At 51.9% G+C, this 15,551-nt stretch overlaps 5 protein-coding genes across 5 annotated transcripts; 3 read left to right on the plus strand and 2 right to left on the minus strand.

Annotated features, from left to right (window-relative positions):
- Positions 1-49: 49 nt before the first annotated feature.
- On the plus strand, positions 50-3,900 carry VFPPC_02083 (90S preribosome component RRP12; the record flags this gene model as incomplete). Its single annotated transcript, XM_018281794.1, has 2 exons — positions 50-118; positions 202-3,900. 2 exons carry the CDS (start codon positions 50-52, stop codon positions 3,898-3,900), a joined length of 3,768 nt encoding a protein of 1,255 aa, XP_018138868.1.
- A 642-nt stretch (positions 3,901-4,542) lies between these two features.
- VFPPC_13202 (hypothetical protein) lies at positions 4,543-7,250 on the minus strand (the record flags this gene model as incomplete). Its single annotated transcript, XM_018290979.1, has 4 exons — positions 4,543-4,699; positions 4,762-6,800; positions 6,860-6,979; positions 7,041-7,250. 4 exons carry the CDS (start codon positions 7,248-7,250, stop codon positions 4,543-4,545), a joined length of 2,526 nt encoding a protein of 841 aa, XP_018138869.1.
- Positions 7,251-10,705: 3,455 nt separating this feature from the next.
- VFPPC_02084 (bZIP transcription factor (LziP)) lies at positions 10,706-12,438 on the plus strand (the record flags this gene model as incomplete). The annotated part of the gene is made up of 2 exons (XM_018281795.1): positions 10,706-11,558; positions 11,624-12,438. The coding sequence occupies 2 exons, from the start codon at positions 10,706-10,708 to the stop codon at positions 12,436-12,438; spliced, it is 1,668 nt and encodes a 555-aa protein (XP_018138870.1).
- A 478-nt stretch (positions 12,439-12,916) lies between these two features.
- On the plus strand, positions 12,917-13,147 carry VFPPC_02085 (hypothetical protein; the record flags this gene model as incomplete). Its single annotated transcript, XM_018281796.1, has 1 exon — positions 12,917-13,147. The coding sequence occupies one exon, from the start codon at positions 12,917-12,919 to the stop codon at positions 13,145-13,147; it is 231 nt and encodes a 76-aa protein (XP_018138871.1).
- Positions 13,148-13,267: 120 nt separating this feature from the next.
- VFPPC_02086 (HET domain-containing protein) lies at positions 13,268-15,228 on the minus strand (the record flags this gene model as incomplete). Its single annotated transcript, XM_018281797.1, has 2 exons — positions 13,268-14,569; positions 14,617-15,228. The coding sequence occupies 2 exons, from the start codon at positions 15,226-15,228 to the stop codon at positions 13,268-13,270; spliced, it is 1,914 nt and encodes a 637-aa protein (XP_018138872.1).
- Positions 15,229-15,551: the final 323 nt, after the last annotated feature.

A 15,551-nucleotide genomic window follows, 5' to 3' on the forward strand; every position in this document is an offset into this window, starting at 1 on the left:
CCTTGACCTTTTGACGATACCAGCTTTCTGCCTCTGTGTCAACGACAAAATGTCGACACCGACTTTGGCTGAGAAGCTGGACAAGATCAAGTCCCCTGGTCTGCAAGGTCAGCAGAGGGTGAGCCTCCCAAAGATGAAACTCAAATCCGAATTCGCTGTCTATGTGCGCAGTGGTAACTGACCAAATCTCCACAACCGCAGAATGCCGTTGTCCTCCAAGCTGTTGAATCAACACTCAAAGAACAAGACGCCTCACCGACACCGACCGGTTATTTTGCCGCTCTTCTAGCTTTATTGCAACAGGCAATCAGCAATGGAAATGTGAATGTAGAATTGGCCTCGCCCGTGGTCTATCTTTTGGACGTCGTCACACCGTTTGCCCCGCAGCCTCTGCTTCGATCCAAGTTTACGCAAATCCTTACACTTCTCGCGCCTGTATTATTACTGCAAGATGCCGAAGCTATTCTGCTTAGAACATCAATTGGATGCTTGGAATCGCTACTTCTAGCCCAGGATGCGCCGTCGTGGGAGCTCTCCGTCTCGCAAATTGGACCTCGCCGTGCTGTCGCCGGCCTGCTCAACCTTTCTCTCGACCACCGACCAAAGATCCGAAAGCGAGCCCAGGATGCTTTGAAGAACGTCCTCAAGAACCCTCCTCCTAGTCCCTCGCTGGACCACCCGGCTGCCGACATGTGTGCCCAGACGGCGCTAAAGAACTTGGAGGACCTCGCAGGCAAGGCTGCCGAATCACGCAAGGGCAAGAAATCGTCCGACTCTGCCCATGACCCAGCCTTGATCCATGCCCTTCAGCTGGTCAAGACTGTTGCCACGGCGAGCGGCGGGTGGCCCAGCACCAAGATTGAATCCTTGTGTGAACTGTTGTTGGGCATTGCCAAGACTGGCAATGAGTACATGACGATGGCTGGTTTCGAAATTTTCGAGCTGATTTTTGAGAGCATGAGCGCCGAGGTTTCTTCATCCAAACTCCCACGACTTATGGAGATTATTTCAGAATTACGGCCTGCCGCCAACGACACCCAGCTGGTTCCAGCTTGGCTGGCCATTTTGTCCCGTGGATTCGACGTTTCTGCCCAGGTTGAGCCAGACGAGACTTTCCTAAAGTTGCCCGAGCTATTCGCCATGATTGCGCCATTTCTCGAGTCGCACTCGGAAAATATTCGAATTTCAGCTTCTGAGTGTTTGGTGTCGTTCATGGCCAACTGCATTCCTCAACAGGTCATCCTCGGTCCGTCTATATATGAGGAGAAGATTTTGGATAAGATTACCAAGACAGCGGAGTCATTGCTCACAGTCCAATATCAGGCCGCTTGGTTGCAGACCTTCAATGTACTTGGTGCCATGTTCACGGCTTTCCGATGGCAGTCCTACCCGAGAATGATGAATATTACCAAAACCATTGGTGAAATTCGTGAAAACTCATCCTTCAGAAACAAGAAGGAAGCCGACGAAATCCTTGGACAGGCTGTACAAGCCATGGGACCTGAAGCTGTCCTAACGGCCCTGCCACTAAACATTATCAAACCGGTCAAGGGACACGGAGGACGAGCATGGATGTTTCCCATCCTGCGTGACTATGTCAGCAACACCGAGTTGGACCACTTCAAGACGGAAATGGTTCCCCTCAGCGAACTCATGTTCCAGAAGGTTTTGGATCATGGTCCAGCCGACAAAACCATGGAGGTGAAGATTTACGAGACCCTCGTGCAGCAAATTTGGGCTACCCTTCCGGGGTACTGCGACCTGCCCTTGGATCTAATGGAAGCTTTTGACCAGGGCTTCGCTGAGATGCTCGCCAATCTCTTGTATAAGCAAGTCGAACTACGCTTGGACATCTGCCGAGCCCTCAAGACACTGATCGAATCAAATCAGGCCATTGCAGGTATTGGAGAGGAGGAGGAGGATTTTATGCTCCAAAGCAGAGTCTCCCGCGATACGGCCAAGAAGAACCTCACATATCTTGGACAGTTCGCCGGCAACATGCTTGCTGTCTTGTTCAACGTGTACACACAAACTCTGCCGCAAAGCAGAGGCCCCATCCTCCAAACCGTCAATGCATTTCTCAGCATCACGGCTCCTCAGGAAGTTATCGACACCTTTGATCGCGTGAGCAAAATGCTGGCTGCGGAGCTCGAGAACGCCCAAAAGCCTGAGGAGAAGGAAAAGGAAAAGGGCCAAAAGTCAAAAGACCATATGCCCTCCACCGCCCAGACTCTGATGGATCTTGTCATTACCATGTCGGCTTATCTCCCCCGGGATAGCTTCGCCGCGCTGTTTGAGATTGCCACAGTTATTATCTACAAGGACAACGAACCTCAACTGCAGAAGAAGGCATACAAACTGATTCCTCGCCTGGCCACTTCCGAGCTTGGAAAAGCTGCTCTTCAGGAGAAAAATGCTGAGTTGCAGCAGCTTATTCTGTCCAGCTCCGAGAAAGTGTCCGCTCCGGCACGACGTGAAAGGTTGGCAGCCATCTCCGCTCTGCTTCCATTCACATCCGATGAGTCGCTGCACTTCATTCCCTCTGTACTCAGTGAAGTTGTCATCTGCTGCAAGGAGAACAACGAACGTGCTCGAGAGACTGCTTACGACTTACTCGTCCAAATGGGCGAGCGCATGGTTGCTGCCAACGGCGCCAAGATTGACAACAGCAAGGTTCCTCACATGCCTCAAGACGCACCAGCGGGAACCGCCAACATTGAAGAATACTTCACAATGGTCAGCGCCGGTCTCGCCGGCAGCACTCCGCACATGATTTCAGCATCCATCACCGCCATCAGCCGCCTTCTCTATGAGTTCCGGTCATCCCTCACCGAGCAGACGCTCTCTGATCTCGTCCAAACCATGGACCTCTTCCTCACCTCCAACAACCGCGAAATCGTCAAAAGCTGTCTTGGCTTTGTCAAAATCTGCGTCATCAGTCTCCCCGTAGAGCTCATGATCCCCCGACTATCCACCCTTGTCCCCAATCTCATCATCTGGAGCCGTGAACACAAGGGCCACTTCAAAGCCAAAGTCAAGCACATTCTCGAGCGCATGGTCCGCCGCTTCGGCTATGACCTCATCCACAAGAACTGCCCCGAGGCCGACCGCAAACTTGTCGTCAACATCCGCAAGACCAAAGAACGTACCAAGAAGAAGAAGGACGCCTCTCGCGCCGGCCAGGACGACGAAGGCAGCGACGTCTCCGACGACGAACAACCCAGCAAGCGCCAGTACGAAAACGAGTACGACCAAGCACTCTACAGCAGTGACTCCGACTCGGCAGCCTCAGATGACGACAATGCACCCCGGCAAAAGAAGAAGTCCCAAAAGGGCGGCAAGACATACATCATTGAAGACGATGACGAGCCCCTCGATCTTCTCGACAAGAAAGCCCTCGCAAACATCTCATCCACCAAACCCCTCAAGAACCGCAAGCCAACCAAATCCAAAGCCAAGTTCGACATGGACGGCAAACTCATCCTCGGCCAAGACAGCGACGATGAAAACGCACCTGCAGAAGATGGCATGGATATTGACAAGCCTGAACCTTCTGGCGTAGGCGCCTACGTCGCCGCCCTCAAGGGTAAAGACGCAGCGACGCGCGGTAGAGGCGGCAAGCTCAAGTTTTCAAATCGCCGGTCCAAGGATGGCGATGACGTAGAGGACATGGACGAGGATGATGCCGCCATGATCAAAAACAAGATTAGTCCCGGGCGCGGCGACAGAGGCAATAGATTCAGAGGTAGAGGTGGAAGAGGTGGAAGAGGTGGACGAGGCGGATTTGGCGGACAGAGTGGCAAGGGTGGTATATCAGCGGGTAGGAGGGGTCTAGGCGTTGACAAGAGACACGGTGCTCCGGGACAAGGGGTTGGAAAGGGACGACGAGGACGGAATTGAGAAAACAAATTTTGTGAGGATGCCATTCTTGCATATAATACTGGCTAGATGGCGAATGGGATACCCACCTTCATGATTATGGTGTATGTGGCTGGTCTGCTATTTTTCTTTGTCTAGGCGTCCATAAAAGTAGAGCAATATGCACTTGATTTTTATTTGATTGCATCGTACATATCTGCATCCATCTTCGCTGCACTGGATATTATATCTTGTGACGAGGCGAGAAGAGTGATTTTGATTCATAATAACCATGTTACCAAATTGATCAACGTATTTAACAAAACCGCAACAGTAAACGTGAACCATCCGCCAACACCAACTTGTGATCATAAAAGACCTCATCATAAACGTCAAGCCCATGCGATTTCCCTAACTCTTTTTACCCTGCCTCCTCACTCCCTGTCGTTGAATCCTAACAAGACTCAAATTCGTACCGGGTATCTCCGTTGAACAACCATTCTATGTCAAGTTCGTGAACCATTGCCTCTGCTTCGTCATTCCTTTCTTTAATTGTCATGGACTCGTTCTATGCCAACACCGTCGCTATGCTGTGGACTCGTTTTCTAATCGAACGGACAGGTTTGCAGTCATTTCATGCGCGGGGAGCTTCTAGTACTAAAAACAAAAATTTCAAGGGTCTTTTTACTCCAACACAATGACATCTTCGGGTTGTCGTAGCCGAGGTCGACGTCCTCGTCCATCATGATAATCATCCGCCGCGGGGCGCTTACCGTGTGGACGACTCGATGACGATGCTTGCTGATTTTGTGGAGGTGGTGCCGTCTGCGGCTGTTGTCTTCTATTTTGGTGTGAGAAGCCTGCAAATGTCTTTTGTTTGGGCTTGCAGGATATGGCACTTACACAGCTTGGGCAGACCAAGCTCTCGTAGCCATGTGGTGTCCAGACACGTCTCGAGCGCCTACATCCCGATCATTTGACACGAACTGGTATGAATCAGGTCGATCTAATACTGGGCGTTGATATGGTCGCACATGGTGACCATAATAGTGCTCGGACTGCTGCGAAGCACCTGGCCGACGGATAGGAATTACTTCGACATCAGGATTATTCCGATTGTTTTGCAGTATTCTGGCACCTTCCGCAGAAGAGACGACTCTGTAAGACTCCGTCGCTCTATAAGGCTCTCCATGGTGCGCGAGGGAAGCGTCATCCTGATGTGTCAGTGGTCTTGGTTCTGGTGGGAGTGGGACTCTCTCATAGAAACCACCTCGATCCTCCATAAGAATTGGATTAGTGCGAGTCCCAGGTCGCGATGCATTAACAATAATTCTATCAGCCTTGGGAGGATCGACGCGAATGGGCTGTTCATATGATCTGGTCCAACCTGGGAGAGGAGCTGGTCCAGCATGACTAGAGTTGAGAGGATGGATAAGCGAAACCCGTTCGCGGGGAGCATATATTGCAGGTTCAGGAGCAAAATTGCTGGGCTGCAATCTTCTTTCGCTCAGGTGATCGCTGATTACCCGACGACCTCCTCGGTCTGGGGAGTTACGAATTTGGTTATCCATGGGTGACACACTGCGAATAGTGTGGAATGGGGCATGTGTCCTGGCCGGTAATGGTTCCAAATGATCTTGTTGCCTCGGCGGCACCGGCCTTACGAACGCTGGCCGCATCGCACCCTCAGGGGACGCCGGTTCAATTGAAGGCACGGCCATGTCCCGTAAACGATTGGTGATGGGGGACATCACCCTAGATGATGAGGTCTGATCCGTGGGAAATACGTACATGGAGGTGCCCAAGTCCTCATGAGGGGCATGAAATTCCGCTGGATGATTTGCGAAGCGCGGAGGCGTACCAACGGGACGGGAATACAATGGAGGAGCCTGAGGATGTAGACCAGAACTTACATTGAACCCTATAGTCTGGCTCACCCGCTCGACTTGACCACTGTTGTAGGCCATGGATGGATGAGCCTCAAACTGCCTGGCAGGAATATGCGCATGACGTGGATCATATTCGCCAGTGTCAACACCATTGAATCCACCATGGGCATCTTCTGCTTCACGGCTTCGCATGATGGCTTCCTCCCAGGCGCGGTATCTCTTAAAACCACGTTGGTTCCTCCGATCAGTCCTCTGCATCTCATGCACAGGTTGCGCGGGAGCCTTTCCTTTGGCCAATGATGATTGCCCTTGTGCGCCTGTGGTTGTTCCCGGAGACATGCGCTGTTCTACGGTTGTCCTTTGCGGCAGGCCCGTCGCCGGCTGTGTGAGCATCAATACAGAGTGGGATGAGCCAGAAGCATCCGTGGAGGAATCATCGATAGTTTCTTCGTCAGAGCTGTCATCCTCGGAGTCCGAAATGACCACCACTTCGCGCAGTATTTCATCTAGTTGGTCGCGTCCTGTTTCCTCGTCCCCTCGCCACTTGACAAGGATATCGAGGCAAAGTGTTTCGACAGCTTTTCGAGCGGCTTGCCATCCAGCCTCTTTTAGTAATTCATCATACCTTGTGTGTAGGTGGCGAATGTGAGCAAGCACTGCCAGCTGGACGCGACGAGCAAGGGGAATATCACCAGAGAAACCAACGGGTAGATCTCCGTTTGGATTCGCACGCTGGGAAACATTACGGTTCGTCAAAGAGTACTGCAGTGGGCGGTTGTTGGAGATACTAACCCGTGTGAAAGCATGATCAATGATCATCTGGCGGTCAGTGTTGGGGATGCGAGGGAACAGGTCACGAAGCGCTGCATCTGCCTGGGTATGGTATTCCGCTTGGGTCTTAGGAATTGGTTCCGGGTTTCCATCTGGTGTTAACGCTCCTGACTGTGGCAGGTCCACTATGCCGGCTTTTGCTTCTTCCACGATAGTCTGCCTGATGTGATGACCTAGTCGATTGACCTGCTGGGAAAGAGTGCTGCTTGTGCTCGTGACGGGCTGGCCAGTATCAGTCTTCTTCTGCCTATGCGGAGAATTTTGAACTGCAGAGTGCATACCGATACTACGAAAATCATGGCGCCTTTCTCGCGAGAAAGGTCTTTGCAGGCTTTTGTCAACCCAGGATTGCCAATGGGGACAAACTCGAAACCCGGAGGCGGGCTCTTGTTCTCGGTTTCCTATCATAGGTGAGTCTCATGCGCGGGATGTGGGTGGAGCTAGCTTTTCGCTCATTTCTACCTGGATTTCGAGAACTTTATCCTGCTTATATTCATTTTGAACGAATTCGTAATATATATGATGCTTCAATTTTGGTATTGGTGGCCTAGCAACGAGGCCCTCAGGAGCGGGAGCTAGAGGGTCAAACAAAACTTTCTGAGTTCGTCTGCGCTTCTCCCTGGACCCGGCGGCTCCTGTAGAAGGCCGGACTTTTCGTTTTTCCCTCCCCATGTTTAAAGCATTATCCTCGAGCTTACCATGATGAGGTCCGGCAAAAGAGATTGAAACGCAATACCACGGCCAGTAGTCAAGGCAAGAGGAATCGTCTTGAATACTGCACAGTCGGCCACATCAAAGGGAGGAACCGCTTGTGAGAGACTGTAGGTAGCGTTCGTTTTGCACAGAGATATCCTCGATTAATCCAGAGACGCGTCAAAAGGCACAGAAAAGGCAAGAGAGGACACGGCGGAGGCCTAGAAGCGTTCCTTTATCGCAACTTTTGCTTGACGGTAATGTTCAGGCAGCAGGCTGCATGAAGTCACTTGTTGGGGGCGCAGACGGCAGATTGCCAACACCACACGCCGATGCTGCCGCAGAATCACAGAAGCAGGACGTTGAGGATGAGCGTGCAGCCAGACGAGTATCGACCGGCAAGTATACCGGTTGAAGATGGCAAAGGAAAGAGTAAATCATATCGCGAGGCGGTCTTGAGTTTGGGTACCGATCTGGTGCCTGGCTACATTACATAATCAAATCTGATTGGTGCCAACAACCTGGTACGGTATATGCCCAGCAGCTCAAGATCGTTTGGCAGCCGGCTCATCACGTGGAGACGACGATTTCATTCTGACCTGATGACCTCCCTTTGTTTTGAGTGTATCATTGGACAACCACAACATTTGGGCAATGCTTGATCACCCGACTCGGTCAGATTGAAGCTGCATTGGCGGCTATGCTGCGAAATTTGCATAATCCATCAAGTAGGAGGGAACGTCACCTTATGACTTGACTCCATGTTCAGTCTACGGAACCATACCAGTCAACAAATCCGACCAAGCGTGGAATACGCAGGAGGAACGGGGACAATCTGCGTTGACGATAGTTGGGATGCTCGTGAGCAACGTTTCTGCTGCATAGGCACATGACGATTTGTAGTGGCCATGCCTCTAGAATTCAGAAAACGTCGTCTCTGTTGGGCAGCCGTAACGCCCAATCCAGACTTCATGCTATCCACCACAAACAAATAGGTGGCTTGGTTGTAAGCCTCACGGCATCATTGATAACTGTCCGTGACACCTGTGCAGTACTCCGTCCACGCTGGTGGAATGGATATTGAGGCCGTTTGGACAGCCAAAACATAATCATGCCAGACGCTTAGGAGGAAGGACTGACTTGAATCAAGATTTGTCTTGCCTCCAGATGTAACTGGCGAGGTTTGCCACGAAAAAAAAAAACGACTGCTCATGCTACCACATGGCCAAAGTGACACATGGTGCATTGAAAACACACTCAGGCGAGGCAGTTTTTGTATCAGGAATCATGGGTATTATCTATATTGATGATGCCCAGAGGAGGTCCGTGTCGCCTCATGTCGTGGCAGCGCCGAAGCTTTACGGAGTATTGGAAGGACTGGTTGAGGCTTGGACCCAAAGAGTAAATATAGAAACGAGGGTTTCGCCATCCGGCAATGCATACCAAGGTGGGTCTCAAGATGGACGTCTATCGACTCAGAGATGAGATGGATTACCGTCGGGAGAGGCGGCGGCAAATGAGGTCTTTCTTGCTGGCCATGGAGCCCGTTTCAGGCCAAAACACTCACAATCAGTCAACGGCGGGACAAATCCATGACCCCATCATGGCCCTAATTAGTTCAGAAACCGAGGAAATGATTGTTCACAGGGTTAATGAGGGCGAAGAAGACTCAGGAGACGAGTTTAGATTGGACTGATTTTCAGGAGGCCCGTGAAATCCAACGTCTTGGCGAATATCGCAGCCATCTGGCCTTCCGTTTGCACTGCCACCGAATTGCTTCCCTGATTTGCGGCACCAAGCCCGAGATTGACGAGCGACGAACTTGCACGTGTGATATCACATGATAATCACCGGGTTGTGATTGGCAGAAAGTCCAAGGCATCGCCCAGAGTGGGGCAAATGCGAGAGTGTTTGAGGAACTCGTAAACCAGCAGGGATGTGGGATGCAATCAAGCAATGTATCAAGCACGGATTCCGGATTACGGAGTACAGCCACAATCCGTCAGGCACTAGTGGGCCAACACAAGAAAGCCCCGTCTTGACTGGCTGGCAGGCTCTGCATGGTTTTGGGCGTTGTGCTCAGTCCAACAGCAGGTGGATTGTTATGCTATCGGCGGCGGCGGTGGTCCAGCCATTTCAGAGCCCTCGGGCTATTCGGAAACCCGAGAGGGGTCCTCTGTTCCTTGCTGAACCTAATTTATGCCACTGAATTGGCTTGGTTTGCCCTAATAGAGCTGTCCGGGGTCACTGTAATGCCCGGTTCCCATCAACTTGGTGGCATTTGATGTTTTGCCCTTGGCAGCAAGACGGTGTTGCCGACTTGTTGGGCGTTAGGCCTTCTCAGCTAGGCTTGAACCATTGAATCTACGAGCCTCAAGGAAGTAGGCTAGTCTCGATCCAAAGAATTCGAAGCATTGTCTGTTCTGCAAGAATCGGAGATTGACCGCTGAGTTGAGAGGGGAAATGGCCGAGAAAAAAACAACAAAGACATCATCGTTATCATGGTTGAAAATGTCGTCGTGTTCATTTCGACGAGATTCGTCAGCCCTACTGTTGAAATCACCAGCTGGCCCGCAACTTTGGTCCAGGTCGGGCGGTATTCTGCAATGCCTACTGGCTGCTGTGTGACGATACCGAATCCAAGCCTGTCGGATTGGCTGGCGAGGTCATTGATGGGAGTATGGTGAGCATGGGCTAGTCGAGAAACGGGTAGACGGCGTCGTCATCCTCAAGCACCTCTGCGACGCTATGCAGCGGAGAGCGAATCCAAAAAAGGGATTATTGAACGACTTGTGAGCAGCGAAGCGACGAGCGAAGAGCGAGTGAGCACAAGAGCGAGGGATTCGTGCTTCAGCCCCAACCGCCAAACAGTATCGGCCACGGCCAAATTTGCGCTGAGCGCTACCTGCTGGTGGGGCTCTCGACCAACGACTGCCAAAACGAGCCAATCAAAACCGGCTCTCTCTGGGCATCGCCTTCCTTCTCTGAGAAGAGCTGACGCGTCCACTGCCACCTCCCCCCCGCTTGATCCCTGCACACCCACGCCAGGCCCGGAAAGGACTTCGCCAGGACCGCCGGTGCATGTACCCAGACCCGGTCGGATGGCTTCCCCCAGACAGTCCAGAAACACACCATCAACAAGGCATCCATTCCATTCATAGCCATACTCGGCCCCCTTTCTGCCTGAGATTCTATTTCGACTTGTTCTTCTTTGCTTCACACTTTTGTTTTCTGCCACAAACAAAATCCAAAACCTCTTCATTCAACAACATCGATACGTCAACCGACGCACCAAGACCATTTGATCACAGTCGCCACCGGATCAATTGCAACACACTCGATCTACCCGACCCTTCTGCTGACTGTCACTGTCTCGAAACCTGCCCATCGGCCACCGTGCCTTCTATACAGTCATCATCGGGAGGCCATAAAAAATGTCTGCCTCCAGCCAAAACAACATCGATGTCGATGCGTTGCTCGACTTTTCTGCCTGTGATGGCAGCTACAACTCGCCTTCGCTGTCGCCATCGACGAGCTCAAAGCCTACCTTTGCCAGTCCAGTTACCGCTGCTGTCAGCACTCCCAGTCTCCCAACCTCATCTCAGACCCTGAGCGGTCCTAGTCACAACTATGATATGTACCGCCAGCAGACCGGATTTGTGCCTGGTGCCTTGACAAACACCATGGCCGTCAACCAGACCAACAACACCGGTTATCAGGACTTCGGCAGCCTCGACTACCTCTCCAGCTTCAGCCCCGAGAACGACGTCTTTGATTTCAACGCTTCTCCGTCGCAGGCCACTATGGATATGGAGTTCGAATCTACCACTGATTCTCAGTTCTTCTCTACCGTCAACCCCAGCAGCATTGAACAGGATGCTTCACCTCTTTCACAGACTAGCAGCGTCGGCCGTCTCTGGCCTGGCGCCCACTCCCAAGCCGCTCTCGCCAAAGCACAAGCACAGCAGCGACAGCAGCAGCTCATTCAGCATCAGGCTCAGCGTCAGAGCCCCCAGAAGCCTCGTGGCAAGGCTCCCCAACCCACAGATCCCATTGTTGAGCAGAAGATCACTCAACTTCTGAACTCGATGCGGGCCAAGGCTGCTTCCGACGAACCCGAGTCTCAGTCTGTTCTCAACAACCTGCCCAAGGCTAAGAAGGACGAGGAAGAGATGGATGAGGATGAACGTCTCCTTGCCAGTGAGGAGGGCAAGAAGCTCAGCAGCAAAGAGCGAAGACAGCTCCGAAATAAGGTGTCAGCCCGCGCTTTCCGTTCCCGAAGAAAGGGTAAGTTATACTCACTACTTGGTGAATCATTATCATAATTGGTCGTTTGCTAATATGGTCTTTAGAATACATCTCCCAACTTGAAGCTGAGATTGCCAACAAGGTCAACGAGAATGGTGACCTTAGATCGCAGAATCGTGCTCTCATGGATGAGAACAAGCGTCTGTCTGACCTGACACGCATGCTACTCTCATCGCCATCTTTCTCGACATTTCTCGACCACCTCAGCACAAGCCCTACCGCGCTCCCCCAAGGCTCTCCTGTCAAAGTTGAGCAGACCCAGCAACAGGAGCAGAACCAGGTCCCCAAGGACGTCAACGCCTACAACGGCCAGTTCTCCTCCCAGCAGCAAATCGGAATGGCCATGATCCCTGAACAGACCATGGACTTCTCTCTCCTCAGCCTGGGCAACACCTACAACTTCCAGCCTCAGGTCTTCGTTGTCGACACCCCTGAGATGCCCAATGCTATTGATGCCTCTGTCCTATCTGGCAAGACATCTAACTTTGTCGAGGAGTCTTTCAGCTCTGAAGATGAGAAGGTCGAGGTTCCTGTCATTGAACGTCCAGTGGAGACCAAGGCTGTGGAGGCTCCCGAGACTTCGGTTGACGAGGAGTTTGAGTCTGACCCCGAATTTGCTCTGTTCCATTCTCAACCCGCCACTACCGCTGAAGCTACCAAGGATATCGACACTGACAGTCTGACTGATGTCGACCTCTTCGGTGGCATCGAATCTGAGAAGGTGTTTGACCGCTACGAACTTGTTGATGCCACGGAAGAAGAAGCCACTGCTGTATTTGCCATGGCCCGCGTCCAAAGAATAAGTGCCACTATCGACTCTGTTGTGTCAAGGTTAGAACTCTTGACGATGGATTTGTAAAGAAATTCGTAACAGACCAGATGGTGGGCCTTGACGGCTAGAATTATTCTCTCACTTTTCTTTGTTCATATCAGGGCATTTTAGGCGGGTCTCTGCGGCGTTTGTGGCAAAATCACGGAACATGTGATGGATAGGGAATACGGGACATTTCCCCCTTTGTTTTATTCAGTGCAGCGGCAAGAATATGTGATATTAGGCAATTTTGTATAGATAAGAGGCGAAAGCCAGGCTTTACGCCACTCGATCAATCAAATTAGTTAAATTCACTTTGTGTACCCCAAGATGTGACTGTTTAGAATTGTGCGGCGCCGCTTTGACATGAGTGTTGGATATTGTTAGGATGTTGTTGGTGTTGCTCTTAGCTATCATAGACCCATCACGTTGACTGGCAAGGGCTTGCATAGATGTGTGTTTCCAAAACCTGAATCGAGAACTTGTTCGATCTGTTTCTGTTTATGAGCCGATCTGCCGATCGCATATGCATGACGTCTGTTCTTCGTATTTTCTCAAGAGTGGGCATGTGGAGAGGGAGGATCGTATGAATCGTGTGGATTGGGCGGTTGGCCAGTCATGTCCACCTGACAAAGTATCGTCTCCTGATGATCTTGTACAGGAATACTCCGTAGTTTACAGAAGCGTGGAGTATGGGCCAGGTCGGTGCTTTATGATTTATTCTTTGGGAGTAGAGGGTCGTGGGTTAAATACTTGAGGTTTTGAGTAGTGCAGAGTAATGAGAGTTTTTGCTGCCTTGATTAGACTTTGATGTATTACCTGTCAGTTTGTTCGTAGTACTGTGACTATGCTTGCAGTTGTTCTCGCAACTAGTAATTCAATATATGGAGAATATCTCCGGCTTAATACCCGGAAGTGAATATACCTCTCCAGACATCAGCCCATGAACATAACATTCTCCCACCAACGTCCATTTCCGCGCTTCCCCTTCAACATCCTGCCCTCCCGGCCTCAACACAAACGGCGTCTTGCCCCCCTCCAAAACAACAACCACGTCCCCATCCTCCATCGAATCCGGCCCCATGAGGAAATACCCGCCATCCGTGACCGCAAATCTCCTATACCTCGTCACCAGCGTCGCCTCATGACTCCATTTAAAGGGGTCGCCGGCCCTCGCTGCCCCCAGCAACTGCGGCGAGATCTTGTTCCTCTGCACGCCGCTCTTGACGAGGTACGACGCCCCGTTGCTGAGCCAGTTCTTGGACGGGATGTCAGCGTACGAGCGGGAGCGGTCGGCGCCGATGCACCCGTTCGAGAGTGTTTGCACGAGGGCGTAAAACGCGGACGACTCGTGGGCCGGTCGCCATTCTTGCGGGGTGGCAGACGGGTGCGGCGCGTACTGTACATCCAGGTCGAAGAGGTCGTGGCCGCATATGTCTTTCCAGAGGGCTTCTAATGGGCTGATGGTCCAGCGGGCGTGGCGGAACTGGAAGGCTTTGCCGTGGAAGATCCATGACCGGCGGTGCACGGTGTCTACTCGCACGCCGTGGATGTGTAAGATGTGGTTTTGCTCGTCGATTTGTAATTTTGGAGCTGTTGATCCGGCTGCGGCGTGGGGAGTGACGGGCGATCCTATCATGTGTACTGGGAGGACGCGCCAGTCTGGCACCCAGCTCGGTAAAGTGATGGTGGTGTTATCAAACAGCGGTTTGCGACTGTTGGACACGACATTGTGCGTCGCGGAGAGGAGAATCAGCGAGGACGCATCTTTGAGGACGCGAACCGCCATGTCGCAGTATACTTGGGCCACAGGACGGCTATAATCCGCCGTCAGGTCCTGCAGCTCCAAACTGCCCTTCTGGACGGAGAAGTGCCCCAGAAACGCGTAGATGTGGTCCCTCGGATCCCGGGCGAGCAGGTGTCTCGCCCGGTGCAGCTCGTAGACAAAGTTGCCCCGGTTGTGGTTCTCGTCGTACTCGTCCTCTGGCTCGACGAACCGGTTGTACAGGTACCGTATGCTGGGGGTGCTGATGTGGAAGCGCGTCCGGAGGAAGTGGTACTGCTGGTTGAGGATGCCGCATACGTTGGAGAGTTTCTCCCATTCTAGTTCGGCGGTTCCCCAGAAGAGACTTGCCGGTGCGCCGGTTCCTATTTCCTGCACGATCCACATCCTTCCAAACTGTTGTTGTGTTAGATGGTTTCATGAATGTGAAGTGTAAAACTCACCCATGGTAAGCGGGTTAACCGTGAGAATGGCACCCACGGCTCGTAAGCCTGTCTGTACAGTTGCTCCGAGTGCGCGACTCGAAATTCCTTGTGTTTATCTTCATCGTCAAACACGTCGTGCAGGTAATCGACCATTTGCTTTGCTAGTTCTGCGTCCCCCTTTTCGTCGGGACCTAACCAGACGAGTATCCTGCCAGCACCTTTATACACTTCATTCATAAGCTTGACCTGGCTGCTCCTCTCTTGGATGTCATCCTGGTTGATGCAGATTTGATCGGCCCATAATCTCCTTGGTTTCGTGGGGAGTCTCATTCGACAGAGCGCATCGTGAATGCTCCTCGTCAGGGGTAAGGATTGTGCATCACACAAGATGGACTTGGTGCGTCCGCCTGCGCCCCAGACGTAGGAGATTGTTTCGTAGGAGGAGCTACTTTCACTGTTGAGTAGGGAGTCGAGGTCTTCAATTGATAGTGAGCCGGTGAGTGGTGCGGCGGCCTGGGTGGAAGGTTGGAGGGTGAGGACGCGGATGGATCGTTTGTTTGGCAGAGGTGGGTATTTGTATGTGGTTTGGGAGGAGGGCGGAGAGGGCGTTGGATGGGGACTCGTATCCATGAATGAGGATGTTGGACTTTGTGGATGTGTTTGCGTCCGGGTTAGAGTTTTTGTGGGAGAGTGATGATGAGCGTCGTCATCGGGAAATTGAGTGAGATTGAGACTGAAGTGAGATGAGATGTGATCATGTCCCCTGTAATTGTGTGTTGGGTCGTGGAGTTAGTCCACTCTGACGGCGACGGGACAGGCAACAGCCGGCGAGAGAATTGATGCGAATTAACAGATGTGCTTGCTGAATTATACAGGTAAATGCATGGCGCTTATAATAAAGACGAATTCAAATACATTCAGCTGCTGGCGATAAATTGAATATGAAAATGAGC

Source organism: Pochonia chlamydosporia, chromosome 1 (genome assembly GCF_001653235.2).
Source record: "Pochonia chlamydosporia 170 chromosome 1, whole genome shotgun sequence".
Taxonomy (NCBI): Eukaryota; Fungi; Ascomycota; class Sordariomycetes; order Hypocreales; family Clavicipitaceae; genus Pochonia; species Pochonia chlamydosporia.